Source organism: Lissotriton vulgaris, chromosome 7 (assembly GCF_964263255.1).
Source record: "Lissotriton vulgaris chromosome 7, aLisVul1.2, whole genome shotgun sequence".
Taxonomy (NCBI): Eukaryota; Metazoa; Chordata; class Amphibia; order Caudata; family Salamandridae; genus Lissotriton; species Lissotriton vulgaris.
Genome location: NC_141695.1, coordinates 1,558,608,040 through 1,558,634,470, shown reverse-complemented (window position 1 = coordinate 1,558,634,470; position 26,431 = coordinate 1,558,608,040). Strand labels below are relative to the sequence as shown.

General features: G+C 43.1%; 1 protein-coding gene across 1 annotated transcript in view; it reads right to left on the bottom strand.

Annotated features, from left to right (window-relative positions):
- The window catches only part of ATP9A (ATPase phospholipid transporting 9A), a 482,075-nt gene that overhangs the window by 81,910 nt on the left and 373,734 nt on the right, over positions 1 to 26,431 (bottom strand). Inside the window, exons 20-23 of the mRNA XM_086932451.1 lie at positions 19,707 to 19,796; positions 11,014 to 11,158; positions 2,639 to 2,703; positions 1,702 to 1,857 (exon numbers count right to left, since the gene is read on the bottom strand). Of these exons, the coding sequence (XP_086788577.1) occupies positions 1,702 to 1,857; positions 2,639 to 2,703; positions 11,014 to 11,158; positions 19,707 to 19,796 (456 nt within the window). The remainder of the gene's footprint in view (positions 1 to 1,701; positions 1,858 to 2,638; positions 2,704 to 11,013; positions 11,159 to 19,706; positions 19,797 to 26,431) is intronic.

Sequence of the window (26,431 nt, the reverse complement as noted above, 5' to 3'; positions counted from 1 at the left end):
TGGTGAAGACTGGGACAGACTGAGTGCGGCAATCACAAACTATCCAAAATAAACATGGATGCAAATGGCAGAGTCAGGCGACACAAGAGCCTTCAGGTAGGCTGGTATAGTAACTACCAGGGGGGAAAACTTTGTATCTGCTTCTGTACCTGAACACAGAGTTGTGCGACAGCCAGCTCCACAGGGGCGCCCAGAGTAAAGGAAGCACTTTAGGGAGAAAGTGTTCTTGTAAGCACTCAACTTTTTCTCCAAAATCATGGCTGCAATCGCACAGTCCACATGCATGGGCAGAAGTTAATCAACGACATATGACATTTAAAAAATATATTGAAGAGATATCTAATGTACATACTCCTCAAACTACAAGCAGATCCAGCAACAGTGGAGTAAAGTCTAGTCAAAAATTGCAAATTTTCTCAATTTTAAACATACAGATCATCACTCACAACACAACAGAGAATATGCTAAATGATAAATATCAAAGTGACATGCATGAGTTCTACTGATCCATTCTAAGTCAAGCAGTACACCTGTGTTTGTATTTTCGCAGCCAAAAATACCAACAGTAAAGTGTTTCCACACCAGTTACCCCAGTCATTTGTGGTATCTTTCACCTAACACTTTGTATGTTTTGAGCAGTGAAATGTCCAGATTTAATAATGGGGAGCCAGGTTATTCCTGCTACACTTGTAATGCCCAATGCGACCAGAAACTGTGGTCCTCAGGCATATTGGAAACTAAAAGCCACTCATGCCAAGGAACTTAGTTAGTAAAGTGAAAACAGCAAATTTCTGTTTGCAATTCCATTGCTTCATAACGCAATATACACCACCAGAATGCCAACTTTGTGCAAAAAAGACAGCTATGAACAATATGGACCGCTATGGACAAAAACAATATATTGTTACAACGCACAAAAACAAAGTGATGCTGTGCATGGGCGCGTCATTCCGTTTCAATGGACCCAACCACGCCGTCCAATTTACATCTTGAAGAAGACTCAAATAAACTTATACTAACTATTATTTTTGAATTGATCCTCGTACGCAAATTCATAAAGTTCTATTTTTTTTTATTAATTTCTTCATTCCAAGATAACTAACTTTAAAAATTCTCATCTTTCTTTTGTTGAGACGGTCTTTAATGTATGTCTTTTTTAGTACTCTTTCTCTGTTTTATCATTTAAACCCACTTGGTTCATGTTAAACTGTACAAGCTTTTACATTACAGTTTGAGGTATTGCAGGGCTTCTATTTGTCAAGGTTCAGTAGACATACCACGAGCTGAAAAAAACGGAATTCTTTATTCTTTGGCCCAGCAAATTCGTAAACCAGCTGACCTTTATGAATTGGAGCTGCAGTGGTGTACGCAAAGTTTGATCTGTATCTTGAGCCTCCTTCCCTGAGCGAATGATTCCCTGGTGTGTTTAGAGCCTTCCACTCCTCACCAGGACTAGGTCAGTGCTATTTAAAAACCCTCTTTAAAATACACAACTATAAAAATAGGACTTGCAAATCATCACAGCTCAATCTATGCATAAATGTACACCCTATGATATTTCTAAACAGGAGATGACTTGGTGCCAGTTCATACTCACAGGTAACAAATAATTGCAATAATGTGCTGTTTAAACAATTAATAGTTACACATAAGGCTACATTTGTCAATACAAATGAGCTGAGGACACAATTGGAATCTTACCTGCATTGTACTGATGCAGAGGCTCCTGTGGATAACAAACTGGCTCAGCGCTGCTGACCTTTTGTAGCTGTTTCTTCCATGAACCATGAGTAATCTACCCAAGTGCTTAAACTGTGTGATTGAGAAATCTGCAGCAAGAGAGGCTTGTTTCCCTTCCTGTACCATGAAGAAACCAAGCAGGATTAGACAGGAGTTGCATGTATTCACAGGTAACCAAAAACAGTACACCATACATGGCGGCTAAGCAGGTAGACAACAAATTTCCCTAAAGAAAGGACATGGAATGATCTGTCAAGCTTTAGATTTTAAAGAACACACAGGGTCTGCAGAGGGGGATAAGAAAATGGAAATAAACAACAGACTGATTATTTTACTATTTAAATTAGGTAATTTTACTTTAAAGAAATTATTTGCTTGGTATTATGCAGGTCCTAGTGTCAGCTCCCCTGCAACAGTTCTCCTGTCTAGCTTGCACGCAGCCCTCTACCATCTGCTGCCGGTCTACCTGCTGCCCTCTCTTTGTGCCTCCTCTGCACATTTCTTGCTCTGTTTTGACTTTTCTGCTTGTTTTTCTGTCCTTTACTTTGCCTTTTCTGATAGTTTTTCTGCCTTCCGTTTTGCCTTTTCTGCTCTTTTTTCTGTACTACGTTTTGCCCTCTTCTGCTCTGTTTTGCCTGTTCTCTCATTTTTCTGCCCTCTGGCCTTTTCTGCTCGTTTCTGCTCACTCACTTTTTTTACCCTCTATTTTCCATTTTCTGCTCGTTTCTTCCCTCTTCCCACTGTACTAAAGACCTGTCTTTTTGACGGAGACCTCACACAACAGCGTGCAGGTAACCCCAGGTGTGACAGTGCTGCGCTCTACAAATGTTGACTAATTGCCAAAAGAAACATAAAAAGATATCTTTATAGTGAAATATGTGACATTCTGATAGCTCACCTTTCCTTCAACTCCTACGCCGCAGTCCGCTTCTTGAATCATACTGACATCATTCCCCCCATCACCTGCAAGTTAGATTGCAGAAAAAAGATTGCATTTGGTAAACCCTGAAATAATACAATTCACTAAGAAAAGCTGCTGTTCAGCATCAATTAACAGGATGGGTGAGGGCTCCCAATCCAATCTTTGCAAAAATGATCCTCTATGGACCAGTTATAGATTTGTGTTGTGAGAAAAAGCATGAGAAATGACTTAAATGAATGGATAGTTTCTAGGCCACGGACAAATCAACATTTTTGTTTCAAATTCACTATCACTGGTAGAAAAGGGGACTATGGCATAAAACAAGTTTTTTAAAAAACGAGCTATATTTGATAATTATGAAATCTTGTGAAGGAAGCTAACAAGAAGGAACAAAGTTAAATAAATCTGCAAACGCACAAAGGAAACATTAATTTCAGAATTTTGACCTGAAGTTTAGTGAACTAGTAAATGATCAAATATAATTATGAAACCGAACTTCGTCTAGAATTATACACTGCATGGCTATATGTCAGAATATCATTAACAAAAACGTCATCTGTTACAACCATCATGGTGCAATGTCATATACAAAATTATCACCCAATTGTGTGTAGATTTTCTATTGTTAACTCTAATGGGGTCAGATTCTGTAAACCATATTTAGGTCACAATATTTCTGTCAAACTATATTTAGATAACAATATTCTGGTACCATACTGGTAGGACTAGCTCACTGAAAAAAACACTCAAACATAGAAAGCGAGAGTAAAAGAGAAGGGAAATTACAGAGTGCACAGTTGGACTGCAACATCATGTCACATATTAAGAAGAGCTGAAACAAACAGCAACCTCACAAGTTCTCATATGGATGACACAAAACAGGCATACGCATATACAAGGCACAAGGATGAACAAGAAGAACACTGAAGTGCAGAAAGGCAAAAAAAAGCAAGAAGTAGATTGTGTACCACTGTACTGTTTACACATAGTAGTGTAGTTCTCATTAGAATTTGTGAGCTCAAGTCCAGTCTAACGCTGCAGCCCCAGTTGCAGTTGGATATGTTTAGGGCCATGGAGTGCATGTTACATGTATAGAGAAGGAAAGGAAGTTTGGGGGGGGGAGGAATGGTATAGAAATGAGAGGCCCATGTCAGGATCCAAGGCCAATACACTTCTGTTCAACAACAAAAAACAGTCCACCAATGTACAATGCTTTTGAGAGAGAAATTAAAAGTACAAAAATAAGTTTAGATGTGTCATGGCCATTTAGACTACTGAAATGGAAATTCTCACCAGCCAATGACATACCTCTTGGTCAAGGACAGAAAGAGAAAAAAAACATTCCCTAACTAAATTCCAGTGCATGCGGGTCTGGAAAAAATCCACTAGTGACAATCGGTCTCTTGCAGGTTGAGGTATGTGGAAACCTTAAAGGTGTACAGTGATGCGGGCCCCTGGAACAGGCTACGCATTTCACCTAGCCAATTGAGTCTGGGTGCAGATTGGTCCTGGCTGTCCTTGGTGCTCAACATGAGCTGCGGGGATGCTGCTTTTACCACTTACATGAGACCGAAAGAAGCAGAATGCAAAAACATAACGGACAAATAGCTGCTGATGTCAGATGAATGTTGCACGGTGTTCCCTGTAGATGCAGCATTGAGTGTGGGGGTTAGTTGACAGATTGATGACAAATAAGCCTTGGCATTGGTAAGCACAGCGAAAAGGTTCTGGAACTTCACTGGGTTCTAGGGAGTGAGGTAGGAGCCTGAAATATTGTTAAAGGGGAGTCTAGAACTCCCACAATGCACTGGACCACCTAGATTTAGACGACCCCATTGAGGGCCAGAGAGCTAGTGATTCTTCAGATCCGGTGAGTTTTTTACTTTCAGTTTGCCGGGGACTAGTGCTACTAGTCCAGGGGAGTGTTGAGGGTGCTTCTGACTTCCACAGGAGTCCCTCTCTTTCAGTAGTGCCGAGTTTTAGCCAAATACGAGGGTCGTTCGCTCAGTTCAAAGTCTGTTGCCACAGGGGTAAAGTATCCCTCTTTTGCTCTGGTGCTGTGGGCAAAGTCCTACTGTCTGATCTCCTCTTGGTCCTTCCTTGATGCAAGTTGGTCAGATCAGCATTTCTGGTGTCAGGGGGGTCCCTTAAATCCTAGATATAGGGAGGTTAGGGGTGTGGAAGCTAGTAGCTAATGGGCAGATAGTCCCTGCAGCTTGTCCTCCATTGGGAATCAGCACTGAAGCATATCAGAGGCGGTGCAGCCTTTGAAGCTCGTCACCTTGATGTGCCACTTCACAAGCCTGCTTGGGAGGAGGGAGGTGTAACCTTCGCGCACAAGCCTTTGTTCTGGACTCCTGGGAGCAATCACACTGTCTGGGAGGAAGTCAGAATCCTGTTGTGGCAGCAGCAGGGATGGGAAGCGTGGGTTTGTCAGTCAGAGGACAGAGAAGCTGGGGCAACTAGGTGGGCAAACTCTAAGGTGCAGCCTGGGTGTATGCCTAGGGCACGAAAATCAAGTTAGGGGTGAGAAGGCACATTGTTTGATACCATACATGCCATATTTTAGTGGTACCATAATAGGGCTGCCAATCTCAATAATGCCTGGTTAGCAGCCCAAGTAATCCTAAGGAACTAACACTTATAGTAGTTTTCGATGGGGAACACAACTATAGGGACATATAGGCTGCACTTATAAGTCCTTGCCTTTAATATACTGCACCCTGCCTCCTGGGCTGAGAAGGCCTACCATAAGGGTGTCTGAGATGCAGCAAAGGAAGTGCATTTGACTGTGCCACACATAGTGAGGGCACAGTCGAGTTCAAGCTGTTTGCCTTGCTCCTAAAGTCTGCAATGGCAGGCCTGCTATTAGTAGTTTGCTTGGGTCACCCACAGTGGCAAAAAACGTGCATCTATGCCTCATCATATACTAGGAACTTATAAGGGGGTAAAGTCTTTCCCATTTGGGTTACCAAGTCGAACTTAATAGTTTTGGGAGAGAGAACAGGCACTCAGTGCACTGGAGTCTGCTGCCCAGACCCATCAGAGTTATAATCATCAGCATTTGGAGCAAAAAGTGGTAGGTGACCATCCAAAAGGGGCAATTACCTACAGCCTATGATCAGGGAAATGTCATGATGATTCAGCCAGTTTCAGCTTGCAGAGCCCTACCCCTTGATTGTTGTAGTGCCACATGGCAGTGGTGTCGTCTGTGAGAGCCTACACCAGCCTTCATTTGATGGTTGTCAGGAAAGCCTTCAATGCCAAGTGAATCGCCTGCAACTCCAGCAAAATGATGTGACGTCTGGCCTATGGCGAACAGAGTCTACTGATCTCCACCTCTCCCAGAGGGCCTCACCAACCCAGAACTCCATCACCACCATCAACTCTGGATGGAGTATGGAGAGAAATCTGATGGTGGTCCAATTGTAGTCAAGCAGCCACCACTGCAGATCTTTTTCAGTCTCCTTCAAAACCTGAATGGAATCGGACAGGTTCCCATGATGCTGAACACACTGAAACTTCGAATTCCACTTCAGGGCTTGCATTTGTCATGTTTAGTCAGCAGGATGCAGGAGGCCAGTAGGCCAAGAAGTCTCACAGCGATCCTCAATGAGACCCAGAACAGAGGCTGAGATGTCTAGATCATAGCACAAATGTCTTAGACTTGTTGGTCTGGGGGATAGGCTTGAAAGTGTGCCGTCTCCAGAATGGGTCAGATGAACAAAGCCTCTGCAAAAGATTCATGTGTGACATTGGCAGGTTTATTGAGAACCCCAGCAATGTCAGGAGATTCACTATCATCTGGAGGTGGTCTACAACTGACTATGGCGACACTGCCATTAACTTCCCAGTGACACCGATGGAGCAGAATGTGATCACAGTAAACTAAAAGCGTTCATGGCCAAACTTGACCCTCATGGACCTGCACCTCCTGGTGCAAAATCAACGGGATGGTCCTTCAAAAACTGCTCTGGTGGAGGTAGCAGGTTTGGCGGGCAAAACGGAATGGAAGGGTGTAGCCTCACTGGACAACTTGTAGGACCGACCTGTCAGATGTGATGCTCTGACGCCTCTGAAGGAAGTGGCTGACGCTGCCTCATACCAGAAATGGGTGTGCACTAAGGGTGCAAAAAAGAGGTTTTGAAGTTATGCCGGAGGTGCAGAGGATTGGGACGTATGCTTACCCTGAGTTCATTGCTTGCTGTGAACATGACGCCGCCTCCTAAGGGTTAGGAGGCCTGTGTACAGGCAGCGGGACTAGAAATGACAGCCTCACTTACCACTTGGCATATCAATGAAAAGCGAGAAACTGTTGGGGGATTACTGTACTGGTGTCAAAAGGTCCATAGAGCTTGCCGTGGCTCAGCTCTTTTTAAAACTCTCCTGGTCTTACTTCACATTACTTCCTTAGTAGAGAGGTAGAGGTCAAAGACTCTCCTAATGAATGTCACAAAGGATGTGCTTGTCTAAGCTGCTGGTCTAGGGTGGATGTAAAACCAACCCAGTCAAACGGCAAGTCCATTAGAGATGCCTAGACATCTCAGGAGAAGCCTGTTAATCTTATCCACGCATGGGTCTTGAACATCATGTTTTTCTCAATACTCTTCCCAGGCAATCAGTGGGCTTAAGGCCAGAATGGACGATGAGCTTATGGCGTGACAAACCACTCTTGTGCATCCCAGCCACCCTGAACAGTTTGGGCCAAGGAGGTGCATACGTCTTCTGGGGCTGTCAGAAAGAGCTCACAAACTACTTCCAGAGTACATAGAGTCCTAGAAGACAGCTGGCATTGATCACCTCAAGGAAATGCTGGCTGATGAAAACATTTGCATGCCAAACATTTCCATAGGTTTCCACTCTCTGATAGAGGCCTGCACCACCAAATTACAGGCGCTGGATACTTGGTTAAAAGTCAGGGTTGTCTGGAGCTGTCCTATGGCTTTGTGCAACCTGTCTTTGACCGGAGGGCTAGACCAGGGCCTCACAGAATGGTAGGAGAGGTTTTGTCAGTGCCTGGCCAGGCTATTGGACCTCAGTAAGAAGATTCGTTTTTATTTCTATAGTAGGGAGGAAGAGGTCAAAGACTTTAGCAGCCTTCCCATAGGATGTGCTTTCCTCAGCTCCTGGTCCGGGATTAGGGAAATAAAGCGGGTAAGGTATCTTGTAGCACTATGTACCAATTATCCTCATCATAGGGTGGGGAAACTCTTCTCCATCACCCTCACTGTCCTCTCCATATGGCTGACCCTTGTCATGGTCTGAGCCAAAAGGCTGGTGCAATGTCTGTGCGCTTCTGCACAGTATTGGTATAGTGCCAGAAGCAGAAGGATTGAGTTTTGCCTGCATCACATTGGAATCTTGGCATTTGCTTGGTCAAGGTAGAGACAAATTTGTCTCAGAGTTGAATACCACAATACCACAATAGGCTGTGGATCCTCCTCTGGAACTGTTGGTGCTGGTTTCGATGTCTAAGGGACCCAAACAGATCTTTGGCACTGCATCTGAACTCTGCGCTGCTGTGGAACCTGAATCAGGTATAAGGGGCACAGATGGTACAAAGGACGGATCACCCAGTGATAACCGGACTGGAGGTTCCAGTAGATCCGTAGCCTTGAAGGCACACCAGATGAATCGGAAGCAAGCCGAAGATGCACAGCATCGCCCCTCTAAAGACTTCGACAAGCTGTAACGTTGCCGGCAGACCCAGGAACTTAAGATGCATTGGAACCATGGTTGGAATCGGCTATTCGTCAGAGCGAGATTCTGAGAAACAGTAATACACTGGTACGTTTTCTGGAGAAGGAGAGTGATAGAAAGGGACAGGGTCCCGCTTGGGCTTCTTGTGTTTCTTTTTATACTTACCCACAAGATCTGCCAAGTGAACAAATTAAGAAAAAGGGATCAGGTCCATACTTTTTACTTTGGTCAGAAGTGGGACCTGCTTAGAATCTTGTGGTGTTTTTGTCACATAGACCTACGATTCACATTCACTGATAGCTTTTGATTCATCTGGGCACAGTCGTCAGAGGTCTTGGAGTTGTACACCAAACCCAAACGCAAGAGGCACACCTCACAGGATCTGATAAGGTCATCTCTTTGCAACAGTCCCTAAAAAGTGTAAACCTTCTAATCTTAGTAGGTGACATGTTTGCTTGCACATAAGACTTTAGAGAATAAAAGTGTTAAGAAAAAAATCTTTTCAAGGAATTAAGAAAAGGAGCGGAGCATTTGAAAGCACAGAAATGAACTGATGTCTGTACACACGGGTGGCGCAGATAAGCACCTGCGCTGCTCACTTCCGAAGTAGAATAAAGTAGGCACAGAGATGTACAGCACAACCGGTCTGCATTCAAGAGCACTTCTTTTTGAGTTTCCGGATTCAGTCTGGTGTCTAGGGATATTTACAAGGTGAGGAGTCTGCAGTTAGAAGTATCCATCAGAAACACTGCTTTATTTGTCCTTGAATTCATTCTTGTTAAAACTGTACACATCCGAAAAAGAGATGTGCAGTCTAAAAAGTTAATAGGCTGTGCCATAGTTCCAGTGATTTTTAGAAAAATCTATAATAATGTTTTTTTTAAACAAAATGTGTATTGTGTTCCCCAGTCAATCATGTTGTTTCCCGCTTCCATCACAGAATTTTCCAACCATAATGATCAGGGAAGTAGCTGTGTCATAAACTACACATACCCATGGTTTTCACTGTTAACTCTTACCAATCAAACCGCATCTCTGTTTTGATTTCAGCAGCCTGAAAAAGCTAATAGACATAAGCTGTCTGAGCAACACACATGCCTGCTGATTACTTCTTAAATTGTAAATAGATCACCCAGATAAATATGAAAAGTTTAAAAAAACGCCATTTTAAATAATGAAATAGCTTTGGAGTATTTCTTTGTGACCTCTTTCAAGAATGAAAACATCTCTTTCACTAAGTGCACAACACCATCCAGCTCTCTCATTGATCACACACCAGCCACTGACTATTGTCAAACAAGTACTCATCGATTTCACCATTGACACTCAAACATGCCATCTTGGCTGCACAAATAGAACCACAGCTAATGCAAGCACCATTCTAGCAAATACAATAGCAAGACTCACTCTCTTTCCCACATGCATAACCCCATTCCACAAACAGCATTGCTGATCTACCCTACTCTCAGTTTCAACAAGCATTTTGCCTCCTCATGACCATTCTTCCTGTACCCTATTACAAGCAGCATGCACTTATGCAACTTCAAGCTTCCCACTGTATTAAAGTTGTCAGAGATTCTGTCGAACTTTTCAACCTTGTTTAACCTAACATTTCATGTCGCTTCATCCACTCTCATTCGTGGCCACAATGTTGACTTCAACTTCACACTTAACTGCATTTCAACTGGACCTATCGCCAAACACTGATCTCTCAAATCTGTAAATGCCTTTACATCCCACTGCCACACGATGTAAATTCGGTCTGCCGCACTCCTAAAGCCACACTCAAGCTTTGTTCTCAACACCTATGTACACCTTCTCATCAAGGTCAGATATACATCCAGTGCCCAATGGACACAAGACCTCAATACCACCAACGGTGCAAAAATAAAACAGTGAAAAGACTGTTGCACAACCATAACTCCCAGAGACCCACTAGCACTTAAAGTACATGAACTAACAGAATACAAGCCATTATGAGATGGCAAGTGAGATAACTACACCACAGACATCACTGAAGCTGATTCGAAAAGTGAGATACTTTTCAACGCAATGACACATTGGCATAAATCATTCCCCCCTCTCATGATTTCCCAACCAACTGAGAAATCAACTAACATTAACAGTTTAACAAAATCGACACGATTCCAAACACTGAATGCGTCTTCACTCAGACATCTAGATCCCAAAATCCCCATCAAGCATGCCTTTCAACCCCTTATCTTTTAAGAACCAAATAGGTTTCTCCAACCTCTCAAAGCAACATCCTATCAAACAGATCTTCTCCCATCCACCCTCTTCAGGTCTCCCAACAGACTGAGGCTCAGTGACTTATGTACACTATTTGTGTGCACAGTGTGGGATGGATCATGAGTTTGAATACACTTGGGCATGGAATTTCATATTTATGATGAACGAGTGGTCCCACATAAGCTTTTACAAAATATATGGAAGTTGGCTTACTTAACATAACAATTGTTTAAATAAAAAAGGAAATATGTTATTGCAAGAGTTAATACAGTGTACTATTAACCAACAAATTTAAACTGTGAAGCCTTGTGTGAATCTATAAAAAAAATTGATACTTTATGGAAGAGTTTTAGTTTAAATGATATATTTGAAAACTTTAGGGGAATTTATTTTTTTCCTACCTACTGCACAGGTAAGCTTTCCGGTCCGTTCTTGCAGTAACCGCACAATCTGGGCCTTCTGAGTTGGAGCACATCTACAACATATTACTGCAGGGCATTGGCAGGCTAGCTCCATGAATTCATATTCATAAAATTTTAGGCACACCTGTTTCAAGAAAAATAAAATTGAGGTTAATAAATGATAACCTTTCAAACACGATTTCACAAATGTGGAGATCGGAAATGATTTGCTGAATTTTCCCCATGTACTTTAACTAGAAATAAGCATTGACCCTTTTTTCAAGCTGTAGAAGAGCCTGCATGGTGAGCAGGTGCTTCATGCTCTTTCTTGGTTACCATATATGCTGCTGTATGGTGCCTATAGAATCACCTGCATCTTGTCACCTAAGCCTCAGGTTTATATGCTAATGAGAGATAGAAGGCAAGTTGGTATTAAAAGTAAATGGCCAGGATCAAAGAGAAAATGAGCACCTATTGTAAAAGAGAGAAATACATGCATGGTATGATACACAAAGGCTTACCCTGTAAGCGATGGTTGTAATCTAACGTGGCCATGGGCTTGGTTTAGTGTAGTCAGAGCTATGGTGAGTCATTAGCAGGGCCATTGCCTAATACAGTCAAATGCCATAATTTGGCACTGCCTAGGCCAGATAATGTTTCCTTGTTGGCAAGAGTGTGGAACTGTTAGGGTCCTAGTTTAGAACAGCTGTGTTCCCTTTAATGATCAACATAAAAGCTTAAAGCCCTTTTGAGGTCTAGCCATTGAAGCCTCTCCTTCACTTTTGAGGGATGCAAAGAAAATAGGCAGTGGGATAGACTCATTACTATGGAAAGGAGTCACAACTTTTGTTAAGAAAGATGCACTAGATCTCACACACCAGTTTGTCAGGAAACAATTGTGGTGGAGGCGAATGCACCAATAGTATCTGAAGCTCATTTACTAGTTAAGTGATCGCAATGTAGATGTTAGTCTTCAAACTCAAGAGATGCAATAACCAGCTATGCACCACGGTGAAGAGCATGCACATGGGAAACATTAAGACCAAATTGAGATCCCACTGTGGCATCACAAATGGTTTAGAAGAAAACATGTGTAAAGTCTTGAACTAACCTCATCACAAGAAGTAATTGTAACAAGGATGGTTGATCCAGTAAACACCAAAAGGGCAGACAAATAACAGGGCTTACTGCAAGGCATTGGTAGACTAAAGACAAAACAAACAAAAAAAAATCTAACAGCTTGGATTTCAAAGAGTCAATCTTGTGGATATCCCACCAAGCCACATGTCTCATCACCCAGCATAGATGGACTTATGATAGGGTGACTGTCAGTGAGGATGACCTCCATCACTTCTAGAGCAGATCAAACTCAGTCAACTGCTGCCACTCAGTCTCCATGCATGAAGATGTAAATTGCACAGAGTTCGGTGAAAGACCCCGAAATGCTGCTGAGACAGGAAATTCTCCTGAAGTGGCAGCCTGTATGGTGGACAGGTGCTCATGCCCAGAAGCTCCTGCTGTCAAACGGTCCTAGCTCAACCTTGAGCTTATAGAATGTACTGGGCCTGTTCACCTCTGATCTTTTTCTGTAAATAGGGACTGAGAGAGTGTGAAGAGAAGGCAAACATGCGTTGAGCGTTGCATGTCAGCCGGAACGCATCTCACAGAAACTCCAACGTGGAAAACATTCAACACTGCATGTTCTTGACTGTGGCTAAAAGATCGAGCTAGGGTTCTCCATAGAGCTGGAACATGCCCTGCATCACCTTGGCATGTAGTCACCATTTGTGGACTGCCACATGTTGTCTACTGAGATTGTTCATTTGGCATTCAAAGACAATCACAGGCAGTTGAGGATCAGGAAGATTCATTGATGCTCCAACCAGCTCCAGAGGCCCAGAGCCTCCTTGCACAGGCCCCAGAACCCTACTCTGCACTGCTTGTTGTAATACTACATGAAGACGGCGGTGTTCATGAGAACTTGCACCAGCCTCTCTTTGATAGATGGTAGGAAAGGTTTGAAGGCCGTGAGAACAACTCATATCTCCAACAGTTGATATAAAGTCTGACTTCCATTGGAGACTAAAGTCCCCTGATCTCTACCTTTCGCAAATGACCTCCTCAACCCAGCAGTGACAAGTCCGCCACCACTTTCATCCCTGGATGGTCAAAGGAGAGGGGCCTGCTGTTGGTTTAACTGCAGTTGAGTAGCTATTCCGATCATGTGATGTCTCCTTCAAGAACTGAACAGCTTCTGATAGGTTTCCATGGTGCTGAGCCTACTGTAACCTTAGATGCCATTGTAGAGCCCACATGTGCCACTTGGCATAGCCAACAAGGAGCATGTACAAGTAGCCCCAGAGCTACTCTTATGAGATCCAGGGTCAAGGTTGAAGATCATAGCCCGAGTGTCCTGAACTCATTGCAACGGAGGAAAGGTCCTCGACTGACAGTATCCACGACAGTCCCAACAAAAGGCAGCCTCTGCAAAGGAGTCAGTCAGGTGTGATTTCAGCTCATTGATTGTGAACACCAATGATGTGAGGAGATTTGCCATCATCTGGAGGTGGTCTATGACTGACTGTGGTGAGATAATCTTCAACAAGCAATTGTCAAGGTAGGAAAAAACTGGCATCCACAACCTCCAGAGATGGGCAGTGACCACCACCGTCATATTCATAAACACCAGAGGGGCACTGGTGAGGCCAAAGAGCACGACAAACTGAAAATGCTCCTGGGCTACCTTGTACTGCTGGGAACACAGGATAGATCTATGAAAATATGTATCCTGCAGGTCCACAAACACCTTCCAGTCACTAGGGTGCAGTGCATACAGGAACTGGGCCAGCATGAGCATTCTGACTTTGCCCTTCTGCAAGAAGGCATTCAGACAATGGAGGACTATGATCCCATACTTCTGCATGTGGATATAGAATAGTAACCCTTTCCAATTTCCGAGCCTGGAACACTCTCGCTCGCATCTTTGTAAAGTAAAACTCACACCTCTTGCAACAAAATGGACAGGTGTTCCCCTGAGATTCATTTTGATGTGGGGGGGGGGGGGCAGAGTAGAAAGAAAGGTATGGCATAGCCATGTTCAATGATTTGAAGGACCCATTAGTTGAACATGAAGGATCATTAACCTGGAAGAAGATTCTGGAACCTGCCTTCCACAGGGTGGTTGTGTGCCACTAATAGCAAGCTAAACAGTCTTGGTGGCTACTGTAGCAAACGGAACAAATGATGGACGGAAGGCTGAACAATGCAAACATTCACCCCCAGTCACAAAGATCTGGGTTTAATCCATTGTTCGTTAGCTCCCCAAACCACCCCAGTTTGGAACCAGCCATATGCAAATCAGTTTTGACCTTGCCCCTCATGGGAACAGTCCAGCCCGAACTGCCAATCCAGGTCCTCCCTGGAACAGAAACAAGCATCCTGGGACCGGTTTCGGGGCATCACATCCTCATCAGCCAGGCTAGCTTGAGTCCAGTGGCGCAGTGAGCTTAGGACCTAAGTCTGGGCATACTATTCCCATTTAGGGCGACAAAGGCAAAAGGAGCAAATGATGGACGGAATACTGAACAATGCAACATTCACCCCCAGTCACAAAGATCTGGGTTTAAATAATGTGGCAGGGAAACGGGACTTGGAGGACATCAGCCGGACCCACGTCCAGACTGGGTAATTGCAGCAGGGGCTGGGGAGACTGACAATGCTCAGAAAATCTTGAACTGCTAAGGAAACTGTTTGTCAGGGGGTTGCCCTGAGAGCGAGTTGTGGCTCTACTTTCTTTGAGATGTTCCAAAGCAGAATCATTTTTTTTCACCAAATAGGCATGAGCAATTGAAAGGCATATTCATGAGAAGGGCCATCACATCTCCAGAGACTCCTAGTAGGTCAGCCGCGGATGGCAGAGAAGCACCACACTGGTGCCAGCCATTCTTCCCAGGCAATCAGCAGTATTAAAGCCGACACAAATCATGTATCTGGTCTCATGTTGATCATCCTTAATAGTTTTGGACAGTAAGACCCATCTTCCAGGACCACCAGCAACATCTAGATTGACTGAAGGGTGGCCAGGAGAGAAGTCACATATCCACAGCATGACCTCCTTAAATGTGAACTTGTTGAGGCATCACCAATGGCCCTGGAAATTCAGGGTGCACACAGAAAGAGGGGTGGAATTTATATGTGGCACTGCAGTATGGAGTCAAAGCAGAAAAGCACAGCACCACCTAGTGACACGTGGGAGCATTGCTGGTTAAAGCTTTCAGGATTCAGTTTGGTGGCTAGGGATTATTCTTAGGTGGGGAATCTGCGGTTAGAAGGATCGCTCGGAATCAAGATTATACAGTAATAACATTGTGTTAGATAATAATGTTATAGTTAGTAAACATTGGCTAGATCTATTTGACTATTACATCATGAACAGCCTCACAAAGGATTTTACTTAAATAAGGTCACACAAAATGCGGCTGCTCAAAGGACATTTGATATATATGACCCCCAAAATCATCTGCCCCAGCATTTAGCTACTAGGCTGAGGGACAGGAGTAACTGGGGACTGATACCTAATATAACCACTCCTCTATGACCCAAATGGAAAAGAAATATCTTACCTGCCATCCTTAACCAAGCTCCAACACCTTCCTTGACTTTCTTCACCCCTCTACAGATATGCTTTCTGTTTTCAGTCTAAACAGACAGCACTGCACTGACAGGCACTGGGAGAGCCCTGTCAGTCTGGGCTGGAATGCTTTTACGACATAGAAATAGTGGTAACGAGCTTTGTTTTCAACTGTTGCTACATCGTAGTAGTGAATTAACAGATTTAGAATCTCGTGTAAACAATAGAGAGCACCTACAGGAGCCATGCATTACGAAACAATTATTGGTCTGTCAAATAAGGTTGATGCTAGCCCATAACATGTTTAAATGAACAATTTAGCATAAAGACTAGGCTTGGGCAGTGAACTCTGCTCCGTTCGCGTTACAGAGTTTTTCCGGCACTCCGCCCTCCGCAGAGCTCGCGAAGTGCAGAAAACACAGCTCCGCGTAGTGCAGCGGAGTTTAGTTCCTGCTCACGCTCGCGACCTGTAAGTTCGCGAGCCGAGGCTCGGGTAGAATTTCTACCCGAGTGGCAGGAAGACCAGCGTGAATGGCAGTTCGCACTGCAGTGCGCCACTTGCGTAACTACGCAGAGTTTTTTTATCACTTCGCGGAGTTCCACGTACCGAAACTCCGTAAACTACGATACAGACCAGTCAATTAATTCTGGCCATAAGTAGTATTGCTAAGCACTCTTAGCATGACCTTTGTGTAAACTCTTGGTCCAACTGCATGTACTATATAGTTTTTAAGAAAAATTCCACTATCATGCAAGTTTCTTCAAAACACATGATATTGCAGTCAGCAAATGGTCCGATTGTGTCCTTGTATGAAAAACAAGCCATCTCAGCTGTATTTCAGGAGATAATCGTGATGCCTTGGTGAGGAACTACTAACATTAGTTAGTGATGTGGAAAAGGGTGATAAAACAGCAGTTACGCACAACCAAAATGTGCACCCAGCAAATAAGGGCTGTTCATCAACATCTTGCATTGCTCCATGGACTCCCTACTTTTGAGTTATCCTAATAGGGACAGTATAAGTTTTGATAAAATCGGACTGTGCATAGATTTTAGTGGGTCGCTTTGTGACACAGCATTATTATTTTCAAAACAGCTTTCATTTATTAACAGTTTGTCAGGGAGAGTAGGCAAGATTAGAGGGGAAAGATATAAAATATATCCCCATTGCACTTATCACATCTGCCTTTCTCCAAATCTACATACAAACATTTGAAGATGTAAATATGAATAAAGATTGCCTGAAATCAAAAGAACTATCTGTTGCCAAGAAAACCTTACTAAGTAGCAGTGTAATTAATAACGGTGTTTGATTTAAATTTGCCAGGCTATCCTACTGAGAAAAAAAACAATAATAGCCTATTTTAGTATCCATAAAAGCCACCAAAGAAATCCAAATCAGAATTGGAGTTTGGTATTGAAAGAATAGGGCAAGGACTGACAATTTAGAAGTACATCCAAATCCACTAAAGCTAGTCCTATCGTGTCTAGATGATGGTAAAAACTAACTGCTGATGCATTTAGAGCTGTGGGAGAATTCATTTCTGCTTTTGCTTCAGTCTTTTCAGAGTGGAGGGGCAAAATACAGGTTAGTAGCAGACTTTTTACTTTTATGCCTCGTACTGCATCATTTAGATATACACAAAAGGGTTTAGCATGTAGCAAATTGAATGTCCTCCCATGGGGCCCCCAGAGGGTGAATAACATCTCTAGGATCAAATGTAGGCCTGGGCGATAAATTCCGTTCCGCTCGCAGAATTTGCGGAATTTGGGTAATTTCGCATTCCGTGGAGAACGCGAAAATGCCCAAAATTCTGCATTCGGCGACTTAGCGAAATGTTTTGCTTGTTCGCGTTCTCAAAATGCGTGTTCGCGAGATATTTTCCCCGGAGCACGCAAACAGCAATTGCGAACAGGAAAAAAGCATTGCGAACAAGTAATTTTGCGTGTTCGCGGAATTTCCGTGTGTTCGCGGAGATTTTTTACAGTTTCACAGAGATTTGCGTAACGCGATTACGCAAATTCCGCCCAACCCTAATCAATTGATGAAACTGTTTCTTTTAGCATTCTTATTAAATCATTCATTCTCTGATTCCACAGTTTGTTATAAGAACAATTAATTGCAAAGGTAAGGGATCTATTGTTGATTAATGGAACAGCATATTGTTTATGTGATGGATCGGCTGTTAAAAGAGACTTTTAGATGATACTATCATTTGCATTATTAACAGCACACATATTTAAAAAATATGGTAATAACTCTTTAACAGAGTCATTAACTCTGGATCATGTCATTTGGAAAAGAATAACTTTTGGCAGATCTGGCCATCCACATGTTGTTCAGGAATTCTTCATCAGACTTCTTAAATTGTACAGATAATATGTTAGAGTCATGGTCCTGAGCGTTGAGATGCCTTGATATCAATTTCATTGTGGATTCTGATGGCTTGATTGATGCAAGTGGATTCTGATGGCTTGATTGATGCAAGTGTATTGGGAATGGATATTATCCTTACAGATAAAGATGGATCCACAATATCAGGTTATGCTATATTATCAGATTTTACCAGTGTACCTTCTATAGGAAAGGAGGGCCAGGCAAATTTTAACATTAGTTGGTGTTTTCTGATTCTAACTGGGTATTGCCCATCACAAAGGTGCACATAAAAACTTTCAGGAAGGAGTTGAAGTGGAATATCATCAGGAGTGAAATCTATTGGCTGACAGCAGGATATTTTCTGAAATGGTGAGTCTTAGACTAAAGGAATCACCAACATTGATGTGAAGCAGAAGCACGCAATTGCTGTTAGGACAAGTCCTCCCTAGTTTGTATGAGACCCTTAGTTTTTAAAGACTCAGTGAAACCTCGATTTGGTTCGAATTCCATGAGTGCCATTTTGGAAACTGGAAAATAACTACTTATTGTCTTCTTCTTTAGGATTTGAGCAAGTAATACAGGAATCATTGCAATGGCTAAAGTATTACGTTGAAGGACTTTTTTTTAAAAGACATAATAAAACAATACCTCTTTTAGTAAAGATATGCTAAATGTACAAAATACGTAATGGATTCAACTCTGTAAATACTGAATTGAACCAATTAAAACAACTGTCTTATTTTGATAATAACACTTTAACATTGAGCAAAAGACCAGAATCGCTAGCTACGGTACTGTCTGCACAGAGATTGGGTGGGGCTACCATTCAAACTGTCAAATGAAATGTCATCTGGTTTTTGGCATAATCCAAGTCAATGTTCAGCACTGAATGGTACTACTATTATGTGCCACGAAAAGAATAATGCCATTGTTGGCACATTCGTTGGCTTCAATGAACAACTAAAGTGTAAGAAATGCTTCAATTCAAATTGTCACTGGCTTTCAAGTACAATTGAACTGCAAACATTTTCTAACAACTATACAGCAGCAAAATAGGGCAGCAGCATTCTACTTCAGGCCCCAAACACTCCAAAACATTGGCTAATCCTGGACACAGTTGTGGTCACACTGTGGCATAGTTCATGCCAAAGCCCGGCACAATGATGGCACATACAAATTGACCACATACATGCAGTCATAGGTCCCCTCTGGCACAGTCACCCTTTTGAATATACAGAACATATTTTGAAACAGTCTCAATAAGGTCATTAGAAAGACTGCAGCAAAAGCAGTATCTTCAACAAGAAAAATAACTTTCTTATGTGAATATGTTGGCAAAGTATGAACTGTTCTTGACATGTGTTCTTTGTTGGCAGGATTTGTCTTGATCTTGAAGTGTGTAAGTAACAAGGCAAAGGAGTTGGAGTGAGGCAAGCTATGCGGTAATCACTAGGGGACTGAGAGAGAGCATATGCTCAGGTATTTAAGGGCACATGAAAAGGTAGGGTAATGGGGCAATGCATTAGATGTGCATAAGTTTAGAAGAAATATTGAGCGAGTGAAAATTCGGAACTGTTCTTTGCAAAAATCTAGGAACCTTTTCATGTATTTTTAGAGTACTATTATTTTTTTGTAAGATGAAATGGATAATGCATTTTTTCCAGAAACCAAGAATCTCGCCTCACCTCAAGTGAATCTCCAGATATAACAAGAGCACAGTCGTGTTTTCTCCTAAATGCATTTAACTCCAAATGAGCTTCTCCACGGTTGGTTACCTAGAAGAGAATAAACCAGTTGAGAATCAGTTACGTGATTCAAAAAAAATCTGCAAATGTTATTTATGAGATCATGCAAGTTTTTCACTGAGTGTTATGTAATCATCAGTGTTCACAAGATGCAACAGAACTGCTTGGATTTTAAATTCAAAGAAAAGAATTAATTTGGAGGACGGATTGTAAATTAAACAAACATGGTAAATTATAATCTTAAGGAATCGTCCACATACTATACATTAACAAATATCTTTCACTATTATTTTACAAGTTTAAGACAATAGGCTTTTCATGTGTTAACGACTAGAGCAACACAAAATTTTAGTTTATGGATCACCTTTTCAAGTATGGACTCACTACCTATAAAATAGCCCTAGCTCTCTTTGTGTACTTTTCATACATAGCAAATACTCTTCCCTCCAGTTATGGCATTCTGGAATATTTCACTGTTTTTCATCCTGTATGTCTAAGCGATACCAGTTTGTTCACATCAGCAACTCCAGGTCCCAAAAGATCTCTATCACCTACTGAGTCCCCAGGGTTCAATACGGTCTCCAATCTCTACATGGAGCCACTTGGTGCTCTATTCATAGATAACAGCATTATGATTCACCAGTATATCGAAGATACACAACTCTACTTGAAAATCTTCTCTGATTCAGATATCCAAAGCAGCAAACACTGCATGCAAATCATCCAGACCTAGTTGCCAGGTGCTTACCTCAAGCTCAACCCAACTAAGAAACAATTCTTATTACTTGCAAAGAACAACAAAGAAGAAACGGAACAATCTTGCCTCAGTGGCATGAGCTTTGAGTGCGTCCTACCACAACTTTACTGAATGCCAAGTCACTAGGATTCATCGTGAACATCAACCTCACCCTCCAGGAACAAACTGCCATAAAAAACAAAGAAGGCTTGGTTACAGTTCCCTCCTCTAAAGATAGTGAAACTGTTTTTCAAGACAGCAACTTCAAAAACACTGTTCAAGCCCTTGTACAATTACATATGGATGGTGTGAATGCCCTGCTACACAGCTTCCACGAAATCACAATGGCACCCCTCAGGAGCCTCCTACACACTGCAGCATGTCTCATCCAGGGCCTGAAGACATATGATCACATCACCCCTATCCTTATAGAACTCCATTGGCTCATCTTGCCTGCCAACAACATCTTAAAAAAAGCTGCATCATTTACAACACCATCAGGGCCTGAACTTCCACTTATCTTACAGACAAGCTAACTATCTCTGGTGGATCTCGGCCCGCCTGCAGCAAGGACACCTTCAGACTGCAGACTAAGAGATGGAAACAAGAAAAAGAAAGGCAGCTGGCCTTTTCCATCTAGGAACACAGCATATGGAAAAACATCCCCATGTCCATCAAGACTGCCCCAACGCTGCTACAATCTAGGGAAGTATTGAACACGTATCTTTTTAAAGACCACTACATCACAATGCATTAACTGTCCATAACCCAGCTACCTCTCTTATCACCTGCTGACTTTATGCTTGTCTCCAACATTGTACTCCAGTCCTGCCAAGCGTCGCGCAACACGTGTGACGCCCACGCATTTCAGTGCGGTGATCCGCATCACCGCACTGAAATGAAATGTCACGCATTTTTGCACCTGCCAGGCGAGCCAACGGCGCCTGTCACTGTGCCCGTCACCGTGGCTCTCTGCTGCTCGAGGTGCCGCCTGTGTCCCGGAACAGTTAACAGCAGCAGACTGCGCAGCTCTCTGAGAGCCGGCGCGCTACAAATGTATCGACTGGGCCGGGGATTGTTAATCGGATGTGACCTCATCACGTCAGGCTGCCTGCACAGGAAGTGAGGTCCCTGGGCCTTAGAAGCGGCGGGAGATTCGAGAGAGTTGAGTGCCTCCTAACGTTTGACTTAAGTCCGTGGAGCCTGCCGCTTCTCGCACCTCTGTTGTGCTGCCCTCTTATCAAGGAGCTGCTTGCCTGCTCCGGAACAGAGTTGGAGGACCGCGGTCACTGTAGTGCTGGGCAAAAGGGTTAAGTGTTGCCTGCAGCCTCTGTTGATTCTACGCGAATCCGGACCGGACCACGGATGATGCAGCCAGTCGAGTTTGGGGCCTGTAGACTCTCATGCACTGGTCGGGTTCCGTGCTTCACTCTGAGAGACTGCCATTGACATTACTGTTGAAGGTAATGTAATTGCTTTATATTTCATTTATGCGCCATGAACATTCCTGCTAAGAGCCGGGTTTTAAACTGTTCACTCCACACAACCAGCAATCATTGGCAGCCTTTCAAACAAAACCTTGTATTCTTCGGTTGGCAGGCAAAATTGCTCTGTGATTTGCGAATTTGCTTTCGAAAATGATTCAGCGTGGAAAGGATTCGAATTGTGGCTGATCATGGCTGTGTTGCTGGCTTCCTGCATTATGGGTGTAATTGTTTTCGGTGCGGCGTGATTTTAGACGTTAACAGTTAAACTAAGTGTGCGGAGTCTAATTTAATTAATTACTGAAAGCTAAAACACACAATCCAAATTGCCTCTCGCACGGGTTTTATTTTGTATGGGTTTGAATCTATCAGGGGGAGTGAAGGGGAAGCCATAAATCCTGGATGGAAATTGCAGGCCGTGGAAAGCAGGGAGTCCCATTGCATTATCTTATGGAAAGACACAATGTACCTTCACTGAGCAGAACTGGTTTCAGATTACATCTGGCCAGCTCTGATCTTTCTACAACCACTGCAGGTGCAGAGCTAAATGCTCCTGCCTGTGCAGAGGGTTAACATGCTGCAACAAAGAAGGTGTACTTTGACATTACCGAAATGTATTTTATTTAGATAGCTCAGCAGGTTAATGCTTTTGCCACAGAGATCCTTTAGTTACTTGTGGTTCAGCTGCACCTGCTGAGCTAAGGGAGGGTGCTGTGCTTAGACATAACTTATGAGTGTGAAAGCTCCTGCTGGAGAGTTACTTGTCTGGTGGCAGTTTTAACTCACAAAAAAGTAGCCCAGAGGGTTGCAATGTACTTGGCAACGATCAGTTGCTTTGCACCAGTTTCAAGATCTTAGGGTTTCTCGTTGTTCAAATGGGTGTAATTTCTAATATTTATAAGTTTCCGTCTTCTTCATTGCGTGATTTTGACCACGAGAAAGTGTCACTCATAGTTGTTGAAATGTCACTCATGATTACACTAAAATTCTGAAAATGAAACACATAACAATCTGAAACCTTGGCAGCTATGGTACTCTTTTCTGTTGCCTTTTGGCTAGGTTTCTGCCATAGGAATACCATCTACATACATACACACACACACACATCCTTTAAAAAAAGAGGACGTTGTGAAAAGTGTAATGGTGAATACTCAGTTTCCACTTTAGCGCCGAGACACCTCCGGGTAATTGTGCACTCTATAAGTTGTTAAAATAAATTTATGTTGTGCAGCACCATATTTCAAAATCAGGGTTTGTGTTTCACCAAGACAAAAAGTTCACCCAATATCTATGTGAATGTTCATTGCAATTCTGGATCCATCACGGCTGGTTAGCCACAGTGAGCTTTTGGGTTCAAGTACTTGGTCTACAACTATCTACTGTCAAACAGTGCTCGCTGTATAGTGTGGATATGAAAAACTATAATGCACACACAAAAAAGAAGCTACCCTGAATGGAACAGTCAGCCAAAAATGGAGATGCTGATGGGAAAATATGCCTTTTTTCAATCATAGCAGCAATTATTGTTCCCCCTTTCAAAACTCATGGTTCCCTCTGTTTTTTGTAAATACCCACAATCACCTTTTTGATCCACAAATTGGTTGAATCCAGACTGTCTATAATTCCTCGATGAACTTTTCATATAAAGACTTAATTGCCTTTATATTTATCGTTTTTAATCTGGCACAATCTCCCTTTATTGTATTTCGTTCTGTGGACTATCGGTCCATTTTTCACAATTTTTATTAATCTTTTCCACGATAAACGGACTAGTTTAATGGCCACAAGAAAAAAACCTCTGTAAATTTAACCAGGTACTATTGGTCCGTTTTCATGAACCTTTTCAAAGTTGAAATCATTAGTATAATGGCCGCCAAGGAGAAACTCTGTTATTTAACCGCTCACCAGCTGCTTCTTTGGTGAGTACCTCCAAACACACCCCCGAGCCCATCATGTCATCGGCAATCACAGGGGACAGACGCTTCCGGTTGGAACACGATCATTTCTGCCTGCGTGCGCCGCTACACGACGCAACCCATAGGCACTCCCGTATGGGACAAGGAAAGAAAGCACGTGTGGCTGCCAACAATCAATTATGTCTCTCACCTGGCGGCTGCACTACACGCAAGTGCCAGGCTTTTATCAAGCAGTAACTTAAGATGTAGCATCCTAGCAGCGGCTCGGACACCGGACCTAGAAAGCAATTGACCACATAATTGCTCATGTAAACTGCTAATGAGTCAATTTAGCAGATTACGAAGACCTATAAAATGAGATGGTCTCGCTCCACTACGCCATCATCGGGGAAAAGGAGTAGACACGCTAGGTAGACAGCGAGAGACGTACCTTGAAGCAGTAAGAGTGTGGCTGATTTGTGAATGAGAACTTGTGAACATTTCACTATGGAGTTCACACCATGATATTAAATGGTTGGCATATGTGATTATTTACCTCCCTTAATTACCATCCTTTTTAGAGTGTGACTACAAGAGTCCCTCTTACTCCCTTTCCATGGGGAGATTTAGAGATTTTGTTGCGGTAAGAATGTGATCTGGTCTCACTAAACTTATGAAAATCATTTTTTAATGTGTTTCACGTTTGCAGTGACACGTGTTTCACATTCAAATTTTCTTTTTTTTTTTATATATGCATGGTGTGTATGTTCCTTTTATGTAACCAGGCATCATTTAGAAACAAATTTGACAGAATCTTACATTTGTTTTACAGGTTTAATGAATACAATTTAGTTAGAGGACGTCACAGGTCACCGAGCACAGTGGTAACATATGACCAGGGGCCCTAGTTTTTTTCGTCCTGATGAATGCCATGGACCCTCAGGGCCAATTTGGCAGAAACATGTTGACGATGACTACCACTAGTTCCCCCAATCCCCACACTTAGGGGTACATTAGAATCTCGGGCGAATCGCCCCCGCCGGCATGGCGGTGGCGATCCGACCAAGATCCGTCCCTACCCGCCACCCATTTCCCCCCGACATATTACTATGGCGGGGGTACCGCGGCGGATCGAAAGACCATCCGCTGCTTTTCCGCCCGATCAACAAGTCGAGCGGAAAAGAGTTTAATATGGTGGCGGTGTTTGTTAGACACCGCCAGCCATATTACTATGGGGGCGGAAACATGCCTATCTTTGGCGGCAAACCATGCAGGAATTGCTTGTAGGGGCCCATTGCGGGCCCCAAGGGACTCTGGGGGTTGGGAGGTGCACATGGGGGGTACCTATGGTACCCCCTGCATTTCAATAGACAACGTGGCAGGCTGTCACGTTGTGCATTGGAATGCGCAACATGCGTGTTTACCATTGGGGGGGCGGTGCTTTTCAGCACCGCCCGCCGCAATGTTAAATATGCGAATTGTGCCCACCACTGTGGCGGGTGCATCCTAATTGCCCCCACGGGACCCCCGCCCTTATGCCGTGCGGTCCCTCTTTATGCCGCCCGCCATCCTAATGACCCCCCCTTAGATTTTATTATCAAGTAAATACCCAGTGAATAAATGTATTTCAGTTTTTACATTGGTTTTTAAGAATCAGTTCGCTCACAGGCCCCCTCTTAGATTTAGAAGTGCCTCCCTGTCTCCAGGCGTAGGCTCACTCTCTACCAAACACGGTTTCTAGAGAGCAAGAACTGCCAATGATGAAGCATGACACCTGAAAGTGTGTGAGGACAGTCCATTAAATTTTTTTGAGATGACAGCAGTCCACTAATTAGTGCTTGTCAGTTTTTGGTCACTAGTCTCTAACGACTATTCCATTCAGGGTAGCTTCTTTTTTTGTGTGTGCATTATAGGAGGCGAGCTCAGCCTGAATACCCCGTAGCCTCTAGTTCCTTCCCCTGGAAAGCTCCAGGGTGTTGTTGGTTGATATCGAGATGTTCTGCAAAAGTGTATTTGAATTGGACTTTAGGCTGTCAATTACTCATAAAACAATACCGCCAACAGTCGGCGTAACAAATATCAGACCAAAGGTATGTTGATGTTCATTTATCACATAGTGTGCCCAAGCATTACTTGAAGGAATACGGCTTGGACTGTATTCGGATTAGTAGAAATCATGGAGTAACAAACAACTGAACACCTAGATCCACCTAAAAGACTCTGTCCTAAATGGGAGTTAGCTGGGGGATCCCTCTGCTCGGTGAACCGGTTAGTGTGGAATACCATGGTTTCCCTAGAAGAGACTACTCTGCATAAGTACGATACAGCATAGTGTATTAACGCCAGCGTAGTGGTAGTGGTTTGACCATGATAAAATTGAATCAATTGATTTCAGGGCTGGTAATAAGTGACAAATCAAGATGTGTGCAATAAAAGGTAACCATGCTTATATGGTGTATTTAGAATAAAGAAGCACTTGATGCCTCCACCAATAACCCCCCCTGCACACATAAAAATACATGAGTTGTGAGAGTTGTTTTAAACACAAAT